The 24,171-nt window shown below is 42.3% G+C and overlaps 1 protein-coding gene across 1 annotated transcript in view; it reads left to right on the forward strand.

The window, feature by feature from the left end:
• Nucleotides 1-24,171, forward strand: part of MTA3 (metastasis associated 1 family member 3) — a 156,987-nt gene that overhangs the window by 68,767 nt on the left and 64,049 nt on the right. The window contains exons 6-7 of the mRNA XM_006022846.2: nucleotides 1,563-1,662; nucleotides 10,847-11,035. Of these exons, the coding sequence (XP_006022908.1) occupies nucleotides 1,563-1,662; nucleotides 10,847-11,035 (289 nt within the window). The remainder of the gene's footprint in view (nucleotides 1-1,562; nucleotides 1,663-10,846; nucleotides 11,036-24,171) is intronic.

The raw sequence follows: 24,171 nt of genomic DNA on the forward strand, positions 1-24,171 counted from the left end.
TGGGTGCATGTATTAAGTGGGGAAGCTGATTTTCTGCCTGGAGAGGAGCACCCTGCTTTGATTCTTGCTCTATAGTTCTTCATTCCAGAGGTGTTAATGCTTTTGATGTTCCATGAATCAAGCTAACCCTTTTAGGACAGTTTTACTGTCTGCTATCTGCCCCTTGTTTCTCCTCCTATTTTACAGCCTTGGAGACTTTTATAGCACTTTTCAAAATCAGATAAACTCATGGAGACCAGTCTTTAGTACTGGGGTGTGAGCTTTAGCTAAGCAGAAAAGGGAGGATGAGTCATCTGAAGATTAGGCTCTGTCCCTGCTCTTTGCAGTCAGAACTCTGGAAAATCTTTTTTTCTCTTTTTTCTGCCTTTCAAAAACAATCGGGGTGCATTGTATGGGAGCAAATACAGTATTTGAGGTAAATTCTCAGTGGTTCTTGCAAGTACCAGAAGGCAGAGTTAAAGCTTTACAGCAGGATTAATTAACATTTAACATTTTCAAAGTATGAAGAGCAATCCTAATTCTGTGTTAACAAATGTTTTATTTATTAATAGTTTTATACTTCTCCTGCTCTGTAATATAATATGTGTGGTACAAATGCTATATAATAGCTAAATTGTATTAATTTGTTCCTGACTGGTTAGTGCTTTAACTTAATGCATTGTATTAGCTCTTGAAATGTATTTTGTCACTATGTAATTGAGTCATGATCTATATCAAGAATGGAATAACACTTATTCATACATAGCATGCCCTCTGTAAGTGTCATACCTGTTAGATATGATTTGTCCCCTCAAAGTAATTCATAAATTTGACTTGCAGCCCTCATCCTGCAAAGATTTACTCAGAAAATTTGTCTTTACTCCATGTGACTAATTCCATTGAGTTTAGTGGAACTATTCTCGTGTCATTAAGGCACACCAGAGAGCCCGTAACACACAAGAGAGCCTTGTGGTTAGCATCATATCTGGCTGCCTTTTATTCCTCAGCCTGAATAACACGGTAACCTAACCATCTCATAAAGTGAACCTGGGTGTATGAAAGCTTGTGCTCTCTATATATGTCTTTTTCAGTTAATCTATAAAATGCCAGGTGGGCCAACCGGCATTGTTCCTTGGAATGAGTCTAGAGCAGGACCTGAACAACTTCTGGCGTGTGTGCTCTGAATATTGACTTGTTTTGTCAGTCGCTGTTTAGTCTTTCATTTAAAAAACACAGTATTGACAAAATCCAAACTGAGCAGAACCCTTTAACTCATAGTAAAGAGGGAATTAGTATACTGGGCCACTTGTAATAATTAATATCTGATTACTTTAAAAAAACTTAGTTTTCATACTATTTAAGTGGTGAGCTGTTGTTTCACTTAGAGTGCTGTTGTTTAAAATAGCAATTGTGACTTTTTACCATGTTGTCAGTTATCAAATTTTTTTTCATTGTTTAAATTTGTAATCTAAACCTACTTTGTGGCTTTTAATTCATAAATTCATTTTAACTGATGGAAGGCTAAACCGGTAATGAAAGAGAATAATATTAATTTTTTTATTTATCTTTTTTTTTCCCCCTAGTGCGGTTGGCACGTTTGCTCGGGCTTTGGACTGCAGTAGTTCTGTCAGGCAACCGAGTTTACACATGAGTGCAGCTGCTGCTTCTCGAGACATCACTCTGGTGAGAGGTTTGGTAGAAATGCTACAATTAAGAATTCTAGAACTGTAGAGCTGGGCAGGACCATACGAGATCCTCTAGTCCTTCCCACTGCCCTGTGAGGTATCACTGAGTATAAACTTAAAACATCCCCAATATATGATTTTTTAACCTTTAAAAAACAAACTTGAATGAAGTAGATGTCATGATCCACTTCATTCCACAGAAACAAGGTAGGCTGTTCTAGTTTTTTCCCTCCTTAATTGTTAGACGGTTTCTTCCGATGTCCAACTCAACTCCTCTTTGCTGTGCAAGTTAAGTTGATTTCTTCTTGTCCTTCCTTGAGTGGCCACAGAAAACAGTTAACTACTGTCTCCTTTCTAATAACCTTCCATGTAGCTAAAGACTAAATTATGTCCCTCCTCAGTCTTCCTTTGTCTAAACTAAACAAACCCATTTCCTTCAGTATTTCTTCACAGGTCATGTTTTATAAGCCTCTTGTTATTCTTATTGTTTTTCTCTGTACTCTTTCCAATTTGTCAGTGTCTTAAAATACTGTGCCCCAAGCTAGATGCAAGACTCTGACTAAGGCCTCACTAGCACTGGATAGGGAGGAATAACTACCTCTTGGGTCTTAACATTCATTTGTGCCCTGTGCACAATATCACATCAATGAATTATATCTTGGTTTGTGATCCAAACTAAACTTCAGAAATCCTTTTCTGCTGCATTGCTGCCTAGTCAGTTATTCCCCATTTTACGTTTATACTGTTCATTTCTCCTTCTTGAGTAGCACTTTGTCCTTATTGAATTTCATTTTGTTCATTTTGGACCATTGCTCCAATTTGTCATGGTCATTTCAAGGTCTGATCCTGTCCTCCAGAGTGCTGGCAACCCCTTCCAGATTGGTATTGTTGCATATTATATAAATGTACTATATATAAATATAGGAGTTTTGTGCAAATGAGAATTCAGTAGGCTATATTGTGTCAGGACTGCTTTTCTACAGATAAGGGGGGTTGCAAGCTATTTATGTTTATAGTAGGTAATTATACACAATATTTACACAGATTTACCTATAAGCCTGCTCCTGTTTTCATTTAAGTTGCTAAGCAGCACCCACAGGCTTCAGCAGAAATGGGTTTAGATACTAAAAGTATATTGTCAATTTGTCACCAGTTGATATTTATAGATTTTGAGCCACCAGGTTATTTTTTAAAATCAAACCAGTCTCTGTTTTTGTCTGATAAATATGAATGAGAGTAAGTAAAAATCAAGTTGTCTGCTTTTATCACCTTGAAGAAATGAAAAGCATTGAGATACAAGAGTAGTCAAGCTAATTAGCTCATCAGGACATTTTGATATGAAAAGAGATTGCATCTTTTACTATATTTTTGCCTCCTAGTTTAGCATCATATTTGAGAAGAATGTTTCACTTGCCAGATAAGAAATACTGTTAAAAAGATTTGTTTCAAGAATGTCTGAATAACAACTCCTCCCCTACAAATATTCTTTTTTGTTTATTTTTATCACCCGACTGCCTTAAAAAATAGCAAATGATGAAAGTGTCTTCTGAACATTTAAGGCATTCCTAAGGCACACACCATCCCACCTCCATCCCATACCCATAGTGCTTCTCCTCTGTATCACAGTACTGGGCAGTACTGCTCCTTATTCCCAACCTGTCTAAGCCACCATTTGCTTGTCTCTTCTGTATTTACCCACTTTCTGCTTTCTCCAGATCCTTTCATGTTACATGACAGTAGAGCACAGTTCTAAGCACCTCTTCCATAGGTGCCCCCATTCTACTATATACTAGAGTAGTTGTTTTCAAACTTTTTTGGCCATGAACTACTTTCCTTGAAAAATATTACTGCTTATACCCACTTCACCAGGGGCAGGCAGAGTCCGGTCCGTGGGCCAGATCTGACCGCTGGTGGACTCCATTTCCCAGCAGCCCCTGCCTGCATGGCTGGGGCCAGTCTCCATGGAGACCCCAGCCGCAGCTGCGCTGTGATAGCACAAGGCTGGTGTTACCATGGACACTGGCACCAGCTGTGCTAGCAGGGCGCATGGCAGGGTAGGGGGCTGCTCTGGAGTCGCTGGGATCTTGCAGCGGGGGCAGCTTGGTGTGGAGGGAAGGAAAAGCCATTGTTTGTAGCCTGCATGCTCTGGGCAGGGGCATGCAGGCAGCGGATTGGGGCTCTGCCCTGGCTCCCAACCAGGCTGTCAGCGCTGCAGGGAGCCAGGGCAGAACTGTGATCAGCTGCCTGCATGTCCCTGCCCGGAGTATGCAGGCTGCACGTTGCAGCTCTGCCCTGGCTCCTTGCAGTGCTGACAGCCTGGTCGGGAGCCAGGGCAGAGCCACAATCTGCTGTCTGCACGCCCCTGACCAGAGCGGGCAACCTGCAGATCACGGCTCTGCCCTGGCTCCGGATTAAGCTGTCCCCTGCTAAAAGATCCCAGCAGCTCTGGAGCAGCCCCCCTGGTCTGCTGCGTACCCTGCCAGCGTAGCTGGGGCCGATCTCCATGGCAACCCCAGCCTTGTGCTATCACAGCACATCTGCGGCCAGGGTCTCAACAGAAACTGGCACCAGCCATACAGGTAGTTGCTGCTGGGAAATGGAGTCCAGCTTCTGGCCAGTTCCACCATTTTGCCCATCCCTGCCCTACATCCAACATATCTCTGTATGCTCGTTCCTTAGGAAGAGTGTCAGCATTGATGTCAACACATGGTTAAGTCATTGCTCATCACATTGACCAATGAAAAGTTCCACTTCCATTATTAATATTGAGTCACATACCCGTGGGGGTGCCCCAGCTTGAAAACCACTGTACTAGGGGAAATGGGTAAGGAAGGGTAAACCTGCAGTCAGATGCTTTAAAGTAGGGGGACTTTTGGAAACTGAAATCTGTTGAGCTGTATGGGTTAGTGTATAGATAGGTATGTGCATGAAAACATAAACCACCATAGATGGAATGCTTATTGTAAGTTAAACTATTCCTTTTAAGTAAAGTAAGGGGAGAAACTTTTGGAAATAGTAAGTAGTAGTGGTGGAGCCACCAGCCTTTAAGCCTTTGAAACATTGGGATTGTTTTCATGGCCCTTTAAAATGATTTCAATTTGTATTTTCCTGGTAAAGTAAGAGGACTTAATTGATTGCAATGTCACTGTAGCACCTAAGAATATGTTTGCCCTACCTCTGACTATGCTAAGTGCTGCTATGGAAGACCATCCAGGAAGAGCACACACCAACTGCTGAAATTTCCTTAGCCTGACGAAGGGTTTTTGAACCGGAAAGCTTGCTTAATAACTACTCTCCAGCTATTTTGGTTGGTCTAAAAAAATATATCAGATTCACCCAAGGAACCTTGTCTGCTATGGAAAAATGGCACATCCAGTCACTCCCATACCATGTGTTCCAAATGCCAAAAAAAAGTAATATAGCCACTGTTACAGCAGCGTAGATGTGCACTAGTAGACACCAGAGACGGAGAGCTGTGCTGGGCATGTGCTGAGTGCATGCCGAACACTAGTTACAATACCTTTTTGTGGCTTTTGCTCCACAGACTCTTGAATGAGAGTGTGTGCGTGCAGGTGGGTGGTTGTGGATGGGGATAATGCATTCATCATGGCACTGCAGTCAGAAACGGTATAGATATGCTTTGAAAACCTTAGACTTTCCCCAGGACTCCAGTGGGAGGCCCTTAGATTTGGACCATGCAGCCGCAAGCTCAAGAGATTGCTTTTGGCCAATTGTAGATCATAAATAAAACATTCTTGTTAAATATAACTTGTGGTAAATGCCAGAACTGACAATAGAGAGTAACTAATATGTACTCTGTAAAGCATGCATAATGGGATTTGCTGTCTCATAATTTGTCAAGAATAATAATTTTAGTTATACTGACTAGAAGCCTAATTAAATATTATAAAAATAATACACTTTAAACAGGTCATACTGATTTTTTAAATGTTTTATATGATACTCATATGTAACTCCAAATACCACTGTATTCTGATGACATAAACAGAACCAAATTTTATAAATGGTTTATTCCACTGGTGAGTATTTCACTTATGGTGAAATACCCACATATTAACTGTACTTGAAACTTCTATATCGTTAATACATTGTTTAAAAAAACAGTGTTAAAAAGTTAGATATATCCCTGTATTTGCAGACTACCTGAGGTGGACATAAAGAGGATCATAAATAACAGTATACTGAAAATATATTAAGAGAATTAAAAGAGAACACTTATAGTTATTTGGCTAAAATCACATTTAACTTGGTCACCATCTGGCTGCTTTACTGTAAATACTTGTTTCATATCAAATGTATTGATCATAAGAAAAATGTTTCACTTTTGCCCAGTTTATAGATACTAAAAGCAATTAAATGGAAAACTATCTTGTTTTAGATAACTGTGATATGGTAAAGGCAATTGCAATACTTTATTACAGAATATAATGTCCTCAATAATATTTAAGCTTTCAAACATAAAAGATGCATTCTGATTTTCCTTTCCACGATGTACTCCTATTCACTGTAAATGTTTCAGACTAGAATAGTTCTTCACTTTGACATTTATGCACACTTTCATCTTTTAAATATTAAATGGATCAAGAATTTCCTGTAAATACTACAGATTATATACCTTTCTTACTGTACAGTTCAGTGATTAATACTGTACTTTTTCCACTTTTGTGTAAAGGTACATATTATATTAATGTTGCTGAAGTGATGCATTTAGTGTATGAGAAGTATGAAAGTTTGTGCCTTGCAAATGATCTATTAACTTCCATTACACTTAATGGAAGCTATATCTTATTATGAGACAGCAGAGGAGACACCACAGCTTTAATTATATTTGTTCATTTTTCCCTTCACTTGTCTGCTTTTTAAGAGTTTTTAAACCCTTCTTATTGTCAATGCATGATGTCTTTCCCCTAAATTAAGAAAAGATGCTCATTCTCATAGGATTCACGCCTGTCATATATTCCCATGGTAATTGGAGGACATGTTTTGAGTAGCACTTAACAGTTGATACCTCATTAGAAAAAGGTTGTGGTGAATAGTGTATTTGATTAGCACTTGGGAAGTGATGTTCTGTGGGTGTATAATCCTCAATACGTTGTACTGAACATGTTAGCAGTTTGGCGTTACACTTTAAGTGTAATTGATGGGAAAATAGCAGTGCCTAAGCTCTATGTTTGCCACATTCCTAATTGGTTGTTCTATTAGGAGGTGGTTTAATCAAGCTTTTTGTTAAATAAGTGTTATTATTTTGGGTTGATTGTAGATGTAGGACAAGCTGCAGGGACTCCACTGGATGACTGGCAAGCCAGGGGTTGTCTTTTAGCTTCCCCAATTGCATGCTTAGGTGAAGATGAAGAGTCATAACTAGAAGCACCAAGATATCTCTGCTCAGGGGGTGGCGTTATGGCTGTGCAAATTGTGCCGTTATGTAGGGCTCCAAATTGGTCAACAGCCCCTGTTGCCTCATGCTTATATTTTAGTACGGCTGGCCAATGAAAAATAGGGCCTGCAGTGGAATCTTTCGGTTTAATGGGACCTCTGAAAAGTACCTCCTGTCCCTGTCCCTGCCAAAAGACAGCAAACGCTGTAAGATGAACTAGTTGAAGGATAAAAAAGGAAGAGTTTTTGAAGCACGGTGGAATTCCACATCTTATTGCTGCAGGACTGAGGTTTAGCTTTCTGGCTATGCAGTACAGGCAGTTTTATTTCACTTGTTGGAAATACTGAATGCTGAAGAATAAAAGCCTTAGGGAAGAATGTAGAAAACCTGAAAGACTTTTTTTCTAGACTTGCTGTATCTTGTGTAGTGCATAGATTGATGACGATAAGCATCTTAAAGAAACCTAAAGTAGATTGACAGAATCTCTCTTCTTGCTTCTCTCAGCGGAATTAGCTCTTAAATCTTGTCTGTGGGGTAACAAATCATAGCCTGAGATGTTTTTCGAAAGAAAATAAAGTATAAAGAAATGTGACTTTGAATTTTACACAAGGTTTCTGATTTTGTGAATTAGGAGTCGAAACACTTGACTTCTGCAAGCCAGGACTCTAAAATGTATTTATTCAAGATATTATTAAATTATAGTAGTAAGATTTTGTTGTTGTCTTTCTTCAGAGAATTTCTTCATTGTTTCTGCTTGGGAGAGCTGAAAATGCCCCTTCCCATCCTATAGTCCCTCATTTGTGGTGTATCCCAGCTTGGCTTCAGATCTAAAGGGAGTAAGAAGAGGGCACCGGGTAATGTAGGGCCCCTGCTAGACTCAAATGGTAATCTTGTGGCTACGAAATTTTTAACAAGTTCTTTGCCTCTGTTTTCTTGGACAGGGACCAGGACAGTTCTCCCACCACAGGTAGGGGCAATCTTGGGGATAGCACTGCCAGGCCTCAGGTCTATGCAGATGTAGTTAGGGATTTTCTGGAAGGGCTGGATGTTTTTAAATCTGCGGGCCCTGATGCCCTCCACCCGCAGGTGTTGAGAGAGCTGGCGGGGGTCATTGCTATGCCCTTGGCCAGGCTGTACAAGCGATCGTGGTCCACAGGCCAGGTGCCTGGAGATTGGAAACTAGCTAATGTGGTCTCCATTTATAAGAAAGGGAGAAAGGAGGACCCAGGAAACTATAGGCCCATAAGCTTCACATCGGTCCTGGGGAAAACCCTTGAAATAACTATCAAGGATCACATCTGTGCAGGGCCAGCAGGGGAGATCATGCCCAGGGGAAATCAACATGGGTTCATCAAAGGCAGGTCCTGCCAGACCAACCTGATGGCCTTTTATGACCAGGTAAGTAAATCCCTGGATGATGGTGTTGCTGTGGATGTAGTCTTTCTGGACTTTAAAAAGGCCTTTGACACTGTCCCTCACCCCATTCTCATTAATAAATTAAGCGACTGTGGCATTGATGCCTACACAGTTGGATGGGTCAAAAATTGGCTGATGGGGCGCACCCAGAGAGTGGTGGTGGACAGGTTGTACTCGACCTTGGCGGGATGTGAATAGTGGGGCTTACACTGTTCAACAGCTTCATCAGCGACTTGGACGAGGGGGTGGAAAACACGTTGTCCAAGTTTGCCGATGACACCAAGATGTGGGGAGAGGTAGGCATGCTCAAAGGGAGAGAGAGGCTGCAATTAGATTTAGGCAGACTACAGAAGTGGGCGGATGGTAATAGAATGGGGTTCAATATAGATAAATGCAGGGTGCTGCACCTGGGGAGAAGGAATCCACAGCATACATACAAGCTGGGGAGCTCCCCCCTTTTGAGCACAGAGGCAGAAAGGGATCTTGGAGTCATTATTGACTCCAAGGTGAGCATGAGCCACCAATGCCAGACCGTAGCCAGCAAAGCCAACCACACCTTGTCTTGCATCCAAAGATGCATCTCAAGCCTGTCCAGAGAGGTGATGCTCCCCCTCTATGCAACATTGGTCAGGCCACAATTGGAGTACTGCGTCCAGTTCTGGGCACCGCACTTTAAGAAGGATGTGGCCTGCCTTGAGAGGGTTCAGAGGAGAGCCACCTGCTTGGTTGGAGGGCAACAGGGCAGGCCCTATGAGGAGAGGCTGAGGGACCTGAACCAGTTCAGCCTCAGCAAGCGGAGGTTGTGGGAGGATTTGGTGGCTGCCTACAAACTCGTTAGGGGAGATCAGCAGCAAATAGGATGGGCCCTATTCTCCCCAGCAGCACCTGGGGTGATGAGGAACAATGGCTAGAAGCTGCTGGAGAATAGGTTCAGGTTAGAGAGTAGGAGGCGCTATTTCACTGTTAGGGTGGCTGGGATCTGGAACCAACTTCCTAGGGAAGTGGTCCTCGCTCCTACCTTGGGTAAATTCAAAAAGAGGTTGGACGAACACCTGTCTGGGGTCGTGTGATTCCAGCGTGTGCTTCTGCCAGTGGCGAGGGGGCAGACTAGATGATCTGTTCAGGTCCCTTCTGACCCCAAACTACTATGAAACTTTCCCCTGTCTTGGGAGTCCCTGGGCTGTTGCAGTCTCCCTGCCTGCCTACCATGATACAGGAGTCTACCTGAACAGGAGAGTTGGGGTTTTAGCCTGAATAAAGAAAAAAGGATGTTCGTTCAGGAGCTTGTCATCTTAACATTCAGAATAGAATGTTATTCTCTAAGTATTTTCTGTCTTTTTTACTAAAACGTGTTTTTAAAAAAAAATGTTTAAGTTAGACAAAAGTGACCATTTTTCCATTAAATTTTACAATAAAGAAGATAGGCTGCATGATGGTGTTCTTATTTTTATCTCAGACTTAATTTCTGATGCAAAATTTGCTACATAAACCTGTAAAAGGAATGAAGGGACAACTTGACTGTTCAACTGAAGAGAACAGCATTGGTTCTGTTGGTCTCTCAGCTGCTGGTAGCTGTAGAAAGGACTTTGGGTTAACCGTTCATTTTATTTGTTACATGCCTTTTCTGAGGTGGATTCACAATGCACCTCTTAATTTTTTATCTTCCCCATTGCTTGTTAGTGATAGGAGTCTTCAGCGATTGTTTCAAAGCAATTGAACATAGAATGCAGTTTCTTTTTTAGTGGCTTCTGTTTTTCTCTGCCTTCTACCAAAGAAAAATGCCCATCACCTAGCCATGTATAATTTTTCATGAAAGCATTTCATACCTGGATAAAATCTTCTTACTCTTTTCTCATTATGGTAACAACAACAATAATACAAATGGTAATTTCCTTTCCTATCAATTGATTGACAGTTTGGGACCAGTAGAAGTTTGCATATCTGGCTTAGCATTATTTATAATCCTTACTCAGTGAAAACAAACTTGCCAGATACTTGTCTGGTGCCAGTTGGCATGTCTTCATTGGGTTAAGTGGGCCTGTGCCCACTTATACCAGAAGAAGGTCTGTCAAAATAAAAAGCATGCTAATAATGCATAGGCAATTTATCTGAATTAAATAAAATTAAGTACTGTAGTTTTTTATTATCATGAACTGTCCTTCCCCAAAATAACTCTTATCAGAATAATTTGGGCATTTCTAATAATCTATGTCAGATGATATGCAACAGGATGCATTTAAATTTAGCAACAAGACATGCTTCATAATATGATATAAAATATAATACTTTCATTAGAAGTGTTCTGTGGTTCATGACTCTTTAATTCAGTGGTTTATTTTTACTTTCTTTCTCTCTCTCTCTCTCTCAGTTTCATGCAATGGATACCTTGCATAAACACAACTATGACTTGAGCAGTGCCATTAGTGTTCTAGTACCACTTGGAGGGCCTGTTCTTTGTAGAGATGAAATGGAAGAATGGTCAGCATCAGAAGCTAGTTTATTTGAAGAAGCTTTGGAAAAGTATGGCAAAGACTTCAATGACATACGACAAGACTTTGTAAGTACTGAATTGACGCACTTCTTCCTTGCATTCTTAACATGTTTTGGTTGTGATAGTTGTAATTATTTTCCATAGAAGATTAATTTCAGGAAAATAAACTTTCATACTGCTTAAGTATATATATGTATACAAGGTCTGTTAAAAAAGTATCAAGACTGAACGTGTATTTGTGGTACAAAGTATTGGGTGGGGGGCATGGCTTTGCTGAACACATCTGGGCATGTTGGGACTCCTCTGGACAGGTTTGCAGTTCATGGCATTTCCCCAGTTTTCTGTGGCCAGCAGTTTAAGTAAGATTGTTTGTGTCTTGCGTCGCCTTTTGTTATGTCATAGTGTCCAGAACAACACGTGTGCATTAAATTTTGCATGAAGATAGGGAAAACAGCAAGTGAAACATTTGAATTACTTAAAATAGCATTTGGTGATGACACTATGAGCCATCCAACAGTTTTTGAATGGTATCATTAATTTAAACAAGGGCCATCATCGGTTGAAAGCGATGAGCGTTCCAAATGGCCTTCAACATCACAAAACGATGACAATGCAGCAGTGGTTCGCAGTTCGGTTGGAAATGATAGGCTATTGACTGTCCAAGACATAGCAGAAGTTGGAATTTCTGTAGGTTCATGTCATTCTATTCTAACTGGCAATTTTGGAATTAAATGACCAGAAAAACAACCAGAAAAGTGGGTGCCTGACTCTTGGATGCTTCACCATGACAACGCTCCTGCCCCCTCAGCACAGCTTGTGAAGCAATTTTTAACCAAATAACATATCCCACAAGTGCCACAGCCTCCATATTCACCTGGTATGGCCCCATGTGACTTTTTTGTCTTCCGTCAACTAAAGAAAACCTTGAAGAAGATTTTGTGTTGTGAAAATCATAAAACAAAAATGCGACTGGGCAGCTTTTAGATTTAAATTTTTAGATACTTTGGTATTTAGTAAGGTTGAGGGAAATGGTCTCTGATCCCTTCCAACTGTAAGGTCCATTTTTGGACTACTGCAGTTTTGGACAGCAAATATCTAGATAGTGCAGAGTAGTAGCATGGAATTGAAACTAATCACTGACTGCCCAAGTAGTTGATAATTTGCCATTTGTTTTTCCCCATTTTTTAGAGCCTTTGTAGTGTTAGGCTTTTTTTAGAGCCTTAACTACTGCACAACATCTACCTCTTCAATTACGCTTATCTCTTTATGTTGGTTGTGGTGGTCTGAACTAAACAGAGTAAATCAGTTAGTTATGATTAATTATGTAATCAGTCCATTAACTAGTTACAATTAATCTATGTATTTCCAAATGTTTTTGTTCATTGTGATTAAGCCCATGTTATGAAATCTCAGCTCAGTGCCTCGCAGTAGGGTGCCCCACCATTTGTTTTCTTATCACAGTTAGCAGCTGGTATTGCTAGGTGTTCTTCTAAGGAGACTTTTTACAGCAGTGACAAGTATTTAATGGAAAAGGAGTTAGAATATTCTCTCAAAATGGGTACAAAATTTTGGAGAGCACAAAAATTGTTGCTGGTCATCCTGGATTCCAGTGTTGTCAATTCAGCACTTTCATAGTTTTAAAATTAAATAAATGTAAATGAGTAAGGGCAGAAAGGCAAAGAGATTATGTCTCTGAAGAGATGACATTTTAACAAATTTATACCTACCACGCGGAATGTCTACTGGACTCAGCACATATTCATCTTAGAAAATGACTTTTAAGTGTGTAGCAGTTCTGTTTATACACTCAAGATAGCTATAATTAAGAAAATTATTGAATTAAGGAAATAACAAATGTGTTCACACTTTTCTACATTAAGGATTTAATGTATAATAGTATATAAAAGTATATTAAGAGGTAATATGAGGTTAATATTTAAATAAATGCTTTAGTATCTTAAAGGGAACTAGTTGCTAATAATTATCTCTAGCATTTTCAACTGATATAACAATTTCTGATATATACATTGTTCATTTATCATGTCCAAAAAATATCTATTAAGCATATATTAACCCTTTGTAAATTGAAACTTTATATAAAATACAGCCTAATAAATCTAATATTGTTGGGACTTACCACATAATTCTCTTATTATCTATATAATTAATTATATGGTGTTGCATATAGTTGAATTCTATGATCCTTTCCATTGATTTATTAGAACTTTGATTCAGAAGTTATTTCTGCAGTAATGCACTAAAAGATGACAATTTGAAACAGCCTACTGAAATCTGTTTAAAATATTTTGGTTTCATGTTTGGTGGATCAAAGAGAAGTAAAAAGACATTTTTTCTCATTTGTGATATGAGAATGTAGAGTAAATGAAAAGGCTGAAGGAGTGTTAATATTAGAGTTAAAATGAGCCAAAACTGCAGAGATCAGTTGAATTATCTGAAGACAGATTAAACTGCATTGTATCCTTCGCTGCTCTTTTTACCTTCAGAAAAGCAGTATGTCAACACTGGAATGTCACTAACAGAACATAGGCAAACAAGGTTTTGGGGTGAAAGTGTTATCTTTTATTAGACCAGCTAAATAGTTGGAAAAATTCTTTACAAGCTTTCAGGCACGAACACCATTCTTCAGGCATGAAGGGCACAAACCCCCTTTGACGAAGCATTTCTTTCACAGTTTTTCATATCACATTAGTCACTTAGAGATATAGTCAGAATTACATATACTCCCTCTTGCTTGCTCTCCTGCTGATCCTTTGTATTTTGTACTCTTGGTTGCCAATATCCCACCTTCAACTAGAAGGATGGAGTGTCCTCTCCCTGCCCACGCTGTGTTGGTTAGGCCACTCTCCTAGAAAGTAAGAGAATGGGATTTAAATCCCTTAAGAATGAAGAAAGCTTGAACCCTACTACACATTGAAATTAAATCTGCATAGAAACCAGCTATGGAAGTTGTTACACAATTTCAAGCACTGGCTTTATAGCTGGTTGGCTGTTTTTATAGCTGGATAGTCATTTTTATTCCATGATAATTACTTTGCCTGTTTGGCTACTCTAAATTTCTTGCATGGTTCTCCAGCTAATTGTGTGATAATTACTTTGCACTTGTGACTGTTCTTACTTTGGACATGTGGCTGGTCTAAACGTATTGGGCAGTTAAGCAGTTAAACAATTGCATAATATATGCAACATAGCAGGGGCCTCTGGGCAAGTTAAGAAGCAGCTCAATGCCTACATGGCTGGGGTCACTTGAGCCCAGTTTCTCTCCTGCCCAGGCCGGGGGTCGGACTTGAAGATCTACAAGGTCCCTTCCGACCCTACTTCTATGATTCTATGATATGATTCTATGAAGTTTTCTTGGCAGTAGGCTCTTGGCCAAGAGGTGGACACTACCATTAGCACCATTGTTTTGTGCTGAACTGAATATGTGCTCATCCTGTCAGTCTGTTGCTTGTCAGGGAGCAGATTATCATGGCAAAAGTAATGCCTGGCCAGCTGGTCTAAGTAAGTAACTTTTCTGCCTGCACAGTAACACAAATGTGGGAGCCTAGCTGTTTCTAGAGGACCCAGTGGATCTTGGTAAATGTAGACATTTACCGTATTTATTTGAATATAAGATAAATTTTGTGTTTCTCCCCCCTCCGCCCACCCTGCCCATTCCTCCCCAATCAGCATGGGGGTAAAAAACCCTGTGTCTTACATTTTCATATCGCAAGCCCCCTCCTCCCAGTTAAATACAGTGTTTATCATTAAATTGCTGCTCTAAGCAGCATGTGCTGAGTCATGGAAGCCAACTGAAGTTGATTGAATGCAGCCCATGCTAAGCATGCCCATAAAACACCTGGCCCACATTGGGCAAACATACTGATGGGACCCTTTTTTTTGAGGGACCCTTAAAAATAGGTGTATGTTCTCTCCACAGGGAGCTGGCACTGGGCCTGGATGCCAGGAGGGCCAGAGGCAGCCTTGACACTTTCCCCTTGCTGCCAAAAATGCTACATTTGATCTTAGCCAAACTAGGGTTTCTGTGTGTCCAGGTTTTTGCTCCGCCTCTGCTCAGCATCCAAGTTTTTCTCAACGCTTCCTGGCTTACCCCAGCAAGGAGGTGAGGGGGGAGTCGGGGAGGGGCATCACATGCATCTGCTCACAAGCCCTGGCAGCTGCAAGCAGGTAAGGCCAGGACTTGGGGAGAGAAAGAGAGAGAGAGAGAGAGTGTGTGTGTGTGTGTGTGTGTGTGTGTGTGTGTGTGGGCATGTGCACACACGCATACATGTATGAGGGAGGGCAGGTGCTTGTTGGGGCTGCCTGCCCTTCCAGCGGGGGAAGAGGGTGGGGAATTCCTTTGGGGGCAGCAGGGCTGGGGCAGCAGGGGGCTGCAAGCTGGGAGTGAAGGGCAGAAGCAGGGCTGGGAAGGGCAGGGGGCTGCGGGTCAGGAGTGAGGGGCACCAGCAGGGCTGGGGAGGGCTATGGCTTGGGAGTGAGGGACATGGGCAGGGAATGGGCATTTTCCATACCCACTCCCCCCCATAATTATATTACCCCCAACAGGTGTTCTCTCCTCTTTTGAAACTGGAAATATGGTAACCCTAGGCCAAAAAGACCAAGATTTTGATGTGAACCTTTTATTACAAACAACTAAAAGAAATTACACTAACGTAAAAATTGACAACCTCCCATACAACAATACCTTATTTTTTATACACCCCTTTTCACCATTAACACATTAACCTCTCACAAACGACCCCCAGCCCAGGAGGAAACAACAACTTCCACTCTATACCTTTGTCCTTTTGAAATAAACACTGCCATTCTGCTTTCCTCTATCTCTTTTCTGCCTCTTGGAGAAGTGGAGGAGGAGTTGCACTTTATGTGAAAGAGCCATATGATTGCTGAGAGCTCCAGTATGAAACTGGAGATAGGCCTATCAAAAGTCTCTGGGTTAGGATCAGAGAGAGCAACAAGGGTGATGGCATGGTAGGGGTCTGCTATAGACCACCAGACCAGGAGGAAGTGGTGGATGAGGCTTTCTTCTAACAGCTAGCGGAAGTTTCCTGATAAGAAGCCCTGGTTTTCATGGGGGACTTCAATCACCCTGACATCTGCTAGGAGGGTAATGCAGCAGTGCGCAGACAATCCAGGAAGTTTTTGGAGAATGTTGGGGACAACTTCCTGGTGCGGGTGCTGGAGTGGCCAACTTGGGGCCATGCTCTTCTTGACCTGCTTCTCACAAACAGGGAAGAATTGGTGGGGAATGTACTAGTAGATGGTAACTTGGGCAGCAATGACCACAAGATGATTGAAATCAGGATCCTGAAAGGAAGGATGGAGAGCAGCAGCAGAGAACACCTTGAACTTCAGAAAAGCAGACTTTGACTCGCTTAGGGAACTAATGGGCAGGATTCCCTGGGAACCCAGTCTGAGGGGGAGAAGAGCTGGCTGTACTTTAAAGAAGCCTTACTGAGAATGCAGAAATAAACCATCCCAATGTGCAGGAAGATTAACAAGTATGGCAGAAGATCAGCTTGGCTTAGCAGGGAATTCTTGAGTTAACTAAATCACAAAAAGGAAACTTGTAAGTGGAAACATGGACAAACAATTAGGGAGGAGTATAAGAGTATAGCTCGGGCATACAGGGATGAAGTCATGAAGGCCAAAGCACAATTGGAGTTGCAGGTATCATGGGGTGTTAAGTGGAACAAGAAGGGTAGCGACAAGTATTTCAGTAACAAGAGGAAGATCAAGGAAAGTATGATTGTTGAATGGGGGAGGCAACCTAGAGACAGAGGATACAGAAAAGGCTGAAGTACTCAATGCCTTTTTCACTTCAGTCTTCACAGGCAAAGTCAGCTCCCAGACTACTGCACCTGGCAGCACAGTTTGGAGAATAGGTGAGCAGCCAACAGTGGCGTTAGAACAGGTTGGGGACTATTTAGAAAATCTGGACATATACAAGTCCATGGAGCTGGATGGGATGGGATGCACCCAAGGGTGCAGAGGGAGTTGGCTGATATGATTATAGAGCCACTGGCCATCACCTTTGAAAACTCATGGCTAGTGGGAGAGGTCCCAGATGATTGGATAAAGGCAAATATAGTGCTGTTCTTAGAGAGTAGTAATCAATGGCTCAATGTCTAATTAGTAGCTCCAGGGGTTGGTTCTGGGGCCAGTTTTGTTTTGTTCAATATCTTCATCAATGACCTGGAAGCTGGCATAGAGTGCGCCTTCAGCAAGTTTGCAGATGACACCAAGGTAGAGGGTAGGGTAGGGTTAGTATTCAGAGAGATTGGAGGATTGGACCAAACAAAATGCCATGAGGGTCAATAAGGACAAGTACAAGGTCCTGCACTTAGGATGGAACTTAGCACCAGTACAGGCAGGGTGCTGACTGGCTTAGCAGCAGCTCTGCAGAAAAGGACCTGGGGGTTACAGTGGACAATAAGCTGAATATGAGCCAATGATGTGCCCTTGTTGCCAAGAAGACTAATGACATACTGGGCTGCAATGGTAGCAGTGTTGCTAGCAGATCAAGGAAAGTGATTATTCTCCTCTATTCAGCACTGGTGAGGCCACATTTGTAGTGCTGTGTTCAGTTTTGGGCCCCCCACTACAGAAAAGATGTCCAGGGAGGGCCAGTGAAAAAGATGAGGGGGTTGGGGCACATGAGTTATGAGGAAAGGCTGAGGGAACTGGGTTTATTTAGTCTAGAGAAGAGAAGACTGAGAGAGGATTTAATAGCAGCCTTCAACTACTTGTAGGGTGGTTCCAAAGAGGATGGAGCTACACTGTTCTCAGTGGTGGCAAATGACACAACAAGAAGCAATGATCTCATATTGCAGCAAGGGAAGGTTAGGTTAGATATTAGGAAGAACTTTCTCGCTAGGCGGGTAGTAAAGTACTGAAACATGGACTCTCCATCCTTGGAGGTTTTTAAGACCTGGCTAGCCAAAGCCTTGGCTGGGATGATCTAGTTGGGGCTGGTCCTAGTTTCAGCAGGGGGTTGGAGTAGATGATATCCTGAGGTCCCTTTTGTCACAACCCAAAGGTGTGATTTTGTTTTTGTGTGTGCTTTGGCCCCACTGAATTATTTTCCCGCCAATTTGTAGCTTTCTTTGCAGTGTGCATTTCTTCTTTGCAGCACAGAAATGCACTTTGCAAAGAGTTCCCGCCATTTGTATTATAATTCGAGCCCCATTATTGGCTTGCGTGAAATTATTCACACGTGGCGGCTAGTGATTGGCTTGCTAGCCGTATAAAAAGCTTGAGTGGTTTCCGCCCAAGTTGGAGGACTCCACGAACAGCAGGAGGAGGAGACTTCACGCTGTGTGAAGATCTCTAAGCGCTGCGGAGCCTATCGGACCCAGTGCATTTCAAGCAGGCAACAGGGGTCTGATCAGCCTCTAGCCTCTCCCCGTCGCTGTTCGCAATCCTCGACGTATCCCTCTCCCTGCGCGCAAAAGGATCCACGGAGCCTCGACAACTCCGTGGGAGTGATCGAATATTGTCTGAGTCCTCAAACGAGGATTTAAGTGGAGCTGTGCCTGGGAAACTGTCCAGCCTACACCGTGACCATCTTCGGTGTAAGTAAACAATCTTGAATCAACCATTACGCGTCCGTGACTAATTCTAGCGTGCCACCTGTTTTCTCCGACCCAGCGTGCCCGGGCTGCTGGCCACAGCCCACGCGGCGCGAAAAAGGGCCCGGATCGCTCCCGGCCCGCACACCTTTCAACCCTAATTTTTATATAATTCTCCTTTCCCATCTCATCTGCATCTTGATCCACATAGCATTTCAATTCATAAATTGCTAACTGCAAAAATTTTCTTCTGGTGAAAACTAGTCCCTTGACCAACAGTAGGTTTCTCACTTTCCATATCGCTACTGTTGCACAAAATAGTATGGTTTTCGGTCTCTTGTGTCTCCAGTCCTTTAGGCATTAACCCATACAACATGAATTTCATATGTTAAGTCAGATTTCCTGTTGATTGCCCTCAAAAAATGGCACATCCCTTCCCATACCCCTTGCACAAAAGGGCAGTCTTAAAATATATACAGTACAGATTCTTCAGTTCCTCATTCCTGTGGGCACATCACCAATTTTACCAAGCCACATTTATGCTGAATGCACCTTACAGGAAAAATATTCTGTATCATCATCCATATGATAGCTGTATGTTCTCCTTTCACTCTGTTATTTGTCACTTCTTTGCATGCATTTTGCCATCTGTCTTTCCATGAGATCCCCAACTATTGTTGTCTTTCTTTCTTATCATATGAATCACCTGTTTACAGTCTTTCAAACACTCTAATCCCACACTAATCCCACTTCATCAAGTTTATTTAGTCTTACAAAGCTCTCTATCTTTGCATAGTGGATGAGTGGCTGCCATGCCCACAGCTTTTTCCATTCTCTCGTACATCCCCCATCTTCTTAACGTTCTTCCTGCTAGATAATGGCAGAAACATTCAGACTTCCCCATCCCCTCTGTTATCTCTTTATGGAACATACAAAAAAGTATACACAAAGGTTTCTGAATCTGGCATTCACCAACCTCCTAATTCCCTGTCTTTGTATAGATTCGTTCTGGCTACCTTTTTCTTTTACTTCCCCCTCCCCCAAAAATGCATATCTGCCTCTGTATCCTCCTTTATATTGCCATGACGATGGATACACCACTCCTGTGTAAAGGACAATTGGCAAGAGTATTGTTTTCTCTGCATCCACCTTACTCTTGAAAGATGATATTCTACCCCTCCATGATCCCATTATTTGTCTCGCTCTTATCTCTAACTTCTCCTATGCCTTTGGGAGAAGTTTATTTCCCTTCAGCATCCATTAGAATTCCCAGGATCTTGATTACATTCTCTACCACCCACAGCCGGAACTTATATAAATTTTCCCAGTTCCCCACACCTGTCAGCATACATTTTGTTTTATTTAATTTCACCCCGACATGTCACCATAGTCCACAGTATGCTTCAGTACCTTCTTCATTAATATGTTGTCCTGAGCCACTATGGTCACATGATCCACGTATAATGTACATTTAGCTTCTCCTCATCCTGGTATCTTCACACCACTGAACAGCTTACTATCATGAGTCTCTGCCAATGGCTCCATCATGCACACAAAAAGATAGTGGGATAGTGGACATCCCTGTCTTACTCCTGTTTGTATGGGGAATGCTTTGCTCAAGTAACCATTTACCAGTACTTGACTTCCTGCTTTACTGTATAGCACTTTGAGCCATCTGATTATCTTCATCGGAAACCCCATCCTCTGCAATACTTCAAATATAAAGTCATGTTCAACTGTATCATAAGCTTTTTTCCAGGTCTAAATTCATCATTACTGTGTTTCTTTTCTGCTCTTGTACATCCAATCTCTCATTAACCATAGGATTATATATCCTTCTCCAAGGAATGGCACATGTTTGTTTTTGTATCACATCTATAAACAGTCGGACGTTCTTTTGGCCAATACTTTTGCTATCAATTTGTAGTCTATGTTTAAAAGTGTTATTGGCCTCCAATTGCCTAATGCATCTTTTTTTCCTTTCTTGAATATTAAAATTACCACACCTTCTGCAAAATCCTTCCCTATCTCCCTACCCTCCATTATTTCCTAGTATTCAGTCCATTGCTTTTTGTCTTTCAGTTCTTCTTTCACTTGTACTCACACCACCCCCTTTAATAATTCCTGCTTCCTTGCCTATAGCTCTTCTAGCTCCTCCACACTCTTCCTCACTTCTATTTGACCAATATTTCTGAAAAATTCTCTTGTTCTTCTCTTTATCATAGCCCACCACTCCCAGACCTCTTTTGTAATATCTCTTCAGAATCCTCCATCCTTTATAGAATTCCACATATTCTTGACAGATCTTCTCATCATGTAGTAATCGAACATTTAACTTCCATATCCCTTTCCCCCACCTTCACTTTTTTTTCTAAACTCACTTCCATTCTCAGCATCCAGTGATCTCCTTCTTTCCAATCCCTTGTCCATTTGATATTAATATAAAATCAATCCTTGACATCTGTTTCCCACGTGGTTCCATCCTTGCAATCACTTCATCAGCCCATACATCCTTTAAACCATTTATTGTATTAATCACACTTTTGACAAGCTGCCTAGTTCTCCCCCCGCCTCAGTAATACAATTGAAATCCCCTACCAGAATTTGCTACCTACCTCTGCCTTAAGTATACCTCTAATTTCTTGAACTGGGAGATCCTTCCTTTTCTTTCAGCTGATGCATATATATTTAAAAAAAAATTTAAACACTTTCTTTTCAGAGTCCACCACTGTCCATTGCAGTTTCCATTCCACAATCACCTGCACTTACCGCATTTCCACTCTTTTGCAAAATCATGACTCCAGCTGCTTTGTTTGCTTCTGACCCTGCCCACCATGATGGTTCACATACCCATCTCTTTACAAAATGCTTGTAATCCCTCTGCTATGAGATTCCTCACTCCTGCAAACATATGTCCACTTTTACCCCACTCAGTATTGGCATAATCTTATTCCACCTCTTCCTCAATAGCACACTTCTGACATTTATAGATACAATACACTGTCATGCTTGTCCATTTAAATTTCACATTTCTACTACTTTACAAGTCTTCTGTGCTGCTGCTTGATGCAGTTGGCTCTAATCCTCCCCGCCTTCGCATCTCTTTAGTCTTTGCCGGTTGTTTTATTGCTTTAACATTTAAGAAAGGTTCCCCTTTACCCTCTCCTGTACCTTTCTGCTCCCCCTCCACCCCCATTCCCCTGTCCATTAGACCCAGACACATTTGCTTTGATGAGTTTTTCCTCATCCTGTCTCCCTCCCCTTCTCTCTTTGTCCGCCTTGTTTTTTCTAAGCTTCGTAGCATGTGATTTCTTTCTTTTCCCAATTTGACTCTCTGGCAAACACCACAGGTGGTGGTTAAAGGAAGGGTTGGACCACAGATTTCTTGGTCTTGTTTCCTTTCCTTCTGTTCATCATTTTTATGCCTTTGTGGCAAGATGGTTTTCTTCAAAGTAAGATATACCTTTTCTCTCAAGGTGTCACCATGTAGCCCTGTCCCGGGCTAGTTTTTCCCAATCTGTGGTGTCAATGCCACGCTACTTAATGTTTGCCTTGAGGGTGTTCCTGAAGTGCTTCCTCTGGTCCCCGTATGTCTTTTGTCCTTGGCTGAGTTGGGAGTATAGCAGTTGTTTTGGTATACATACATCAGACATGAGCACACAATGCCCTGTCCACCACAACTGATGCTGAATAATCAATGGTTCCATAATATTGGTTTTAGCATCGGCCATGACACTAGCATCTGTGTAACAATCCTTCCATTTTGTGCCAAGGATCTTCTGGAGGGAGCACTTGTGATGCTGTTCCGGACTTTTCAGGTGGTCCCTGTAAGTCACCCAAGCTAAACAGCCACAGAGAAGAGTTTGGTTTATTATAGCCTTGTATAGAGGAGTGTGCAAAGCTTCGGTTGCTGATTCAGTTTGGAGGAGATTTGGCCCGATTTGGCAGCCGAATCTCTGAATCCGAACTGAATCAGGAGACTCATTAATCTCTCTGAATCAAACTGGTGCCTCCTGGGTCTGAGGGGGGCACTCGGCAGGGGACCCAGAAGTGGACTGGAAGAACTTTTTCCACTTCTGGGTCCACTGCTGAGTGTGCAGGGGACTCTTCTTCCCCCCGCCCCCCCCACCGCATTCCCGTGGTATGTTCTATCCGTTCCACCATTTCAGCATTCACAAGCTGCACCTGGTACCTTGAGGTACATAGAAAAAATATATAAAGCTGTGTCTATGGCCAAATCGCTTATTCTTTGACTCAAAATCGAATCTTCAGATTCAGCCAAATTGAACCAGGACAGTGATCCGAATCAGCGAATTGAATCATTGTCCCTTGAATCGAAATTGAATACTGCCCACTTCGCACAGCCTTATTGTATAGTAGGAGCTTTTTTCAAGTCCTGATGGCGTGATCATTGAGCACACAACGATTCAGTCTTCCAAGGGCAGAGCTGACACATTGGATCCTATACTGGAACTCCTCATTGATGTTGGCTTTCTTTGAGAGATGGTTGCCAAAGTTTGCAAAGTGTTCAGTGTTCTCAGGTCCTGTCTGTCAGTGAGGATCTTTGCTAGGAGGAAGTGGGGTTTGATTGGCCCTGAGCAGGCGGGTGAAGTACCTTTGTTTTTACGATGCTAAGAGTCAATCTAAAGCACTGGTATGCCTGAGAGAAGCAGTTAATGCCAACAGGCCATTTGTAGGTCCTCCTCAGGATGTGCAATGACAGCACAATCATTGGCATACTGAAGTTCTACAATCTGGGCCGAAGTAACTGGCTTTGGCACAGAGATGGGGGAGATTGAAAAGGTTGCCATCCATCCTGTACGTGATGCCTATGCCATGTGACAGACAGTCATGGATAAGCATCTTGATGAGTGCAAGGAAGATGGAAAGCATGTACTGAGCAGTCCATACAACACCACCGGGAGTTTCATAGTTTCATAGTTGGTAGGGTCAGAAGGGACCTGAGTAGATCATCAAGTCCGACCCCCTGCCATGGCAGGAAAGATTGCTGGGGTCAAACGACCCTGGCAAGGTGTCTGTCTATCCTCCTTTTGAAGACCCCCAGTGTAGGAGTGAGCACCACTTCCCTTGGAAGTTGGTTCTAGAACCTAGCCACCCTGTCATAAGTAGTGCTTTCTGATGTCTAGCCTGAATCTACTCTCTGTCAACTTATGGCCATTATTCTTTGTTACTTTCAGTAGTGCTTGGGGGAACAGGGACTCTCCCGTTCCCCGCTGGTCTCCCTTGGCCAGTTTATAGACAGCAACCAGATCCCCTCTCAGCCTTCTCTTGTGGAGGCTGAACAGGTTCAGGTCTCATAGCCTCTCCCCATAGGGCCTGACTTGCTGCCCCCTGATCATGTGAGTGGCTCTCCTCTGGACCCTCTCGATGTTGTCCACATCTCTCCTGAAGTGTGGTGCCCAGAACTGGACACAGCACTCCAACTGCGGCCTGACCAATGTCGCATAGAGGGGGAGGATCACCTCTTTGGACCTGCTCGTGATGCATGTATAGATGCATGACAAGGTGCGGTTAGCCTTCCTGACTGCATCCCCACATAGATTCATAGATTCATAGATGTTAGGGTCGGAAGGGACCTCAATAGATCATCGA

Source organism: Alligator sinensis, unplaced genomic scaffold (genome assembly GCF_000455745.1).
Source record: "Alligator sinensis unplaced genomic scaffold, ASM45574v1 scaffold377_1, whole genome shotgun sequence".
Classification (NCBI taxonomy): domain Eukaryota; kingdom Metazoa; phylum Chordata; order Crocodylia; family Alligatoridae; genus Alligator; species Alligator sinensis.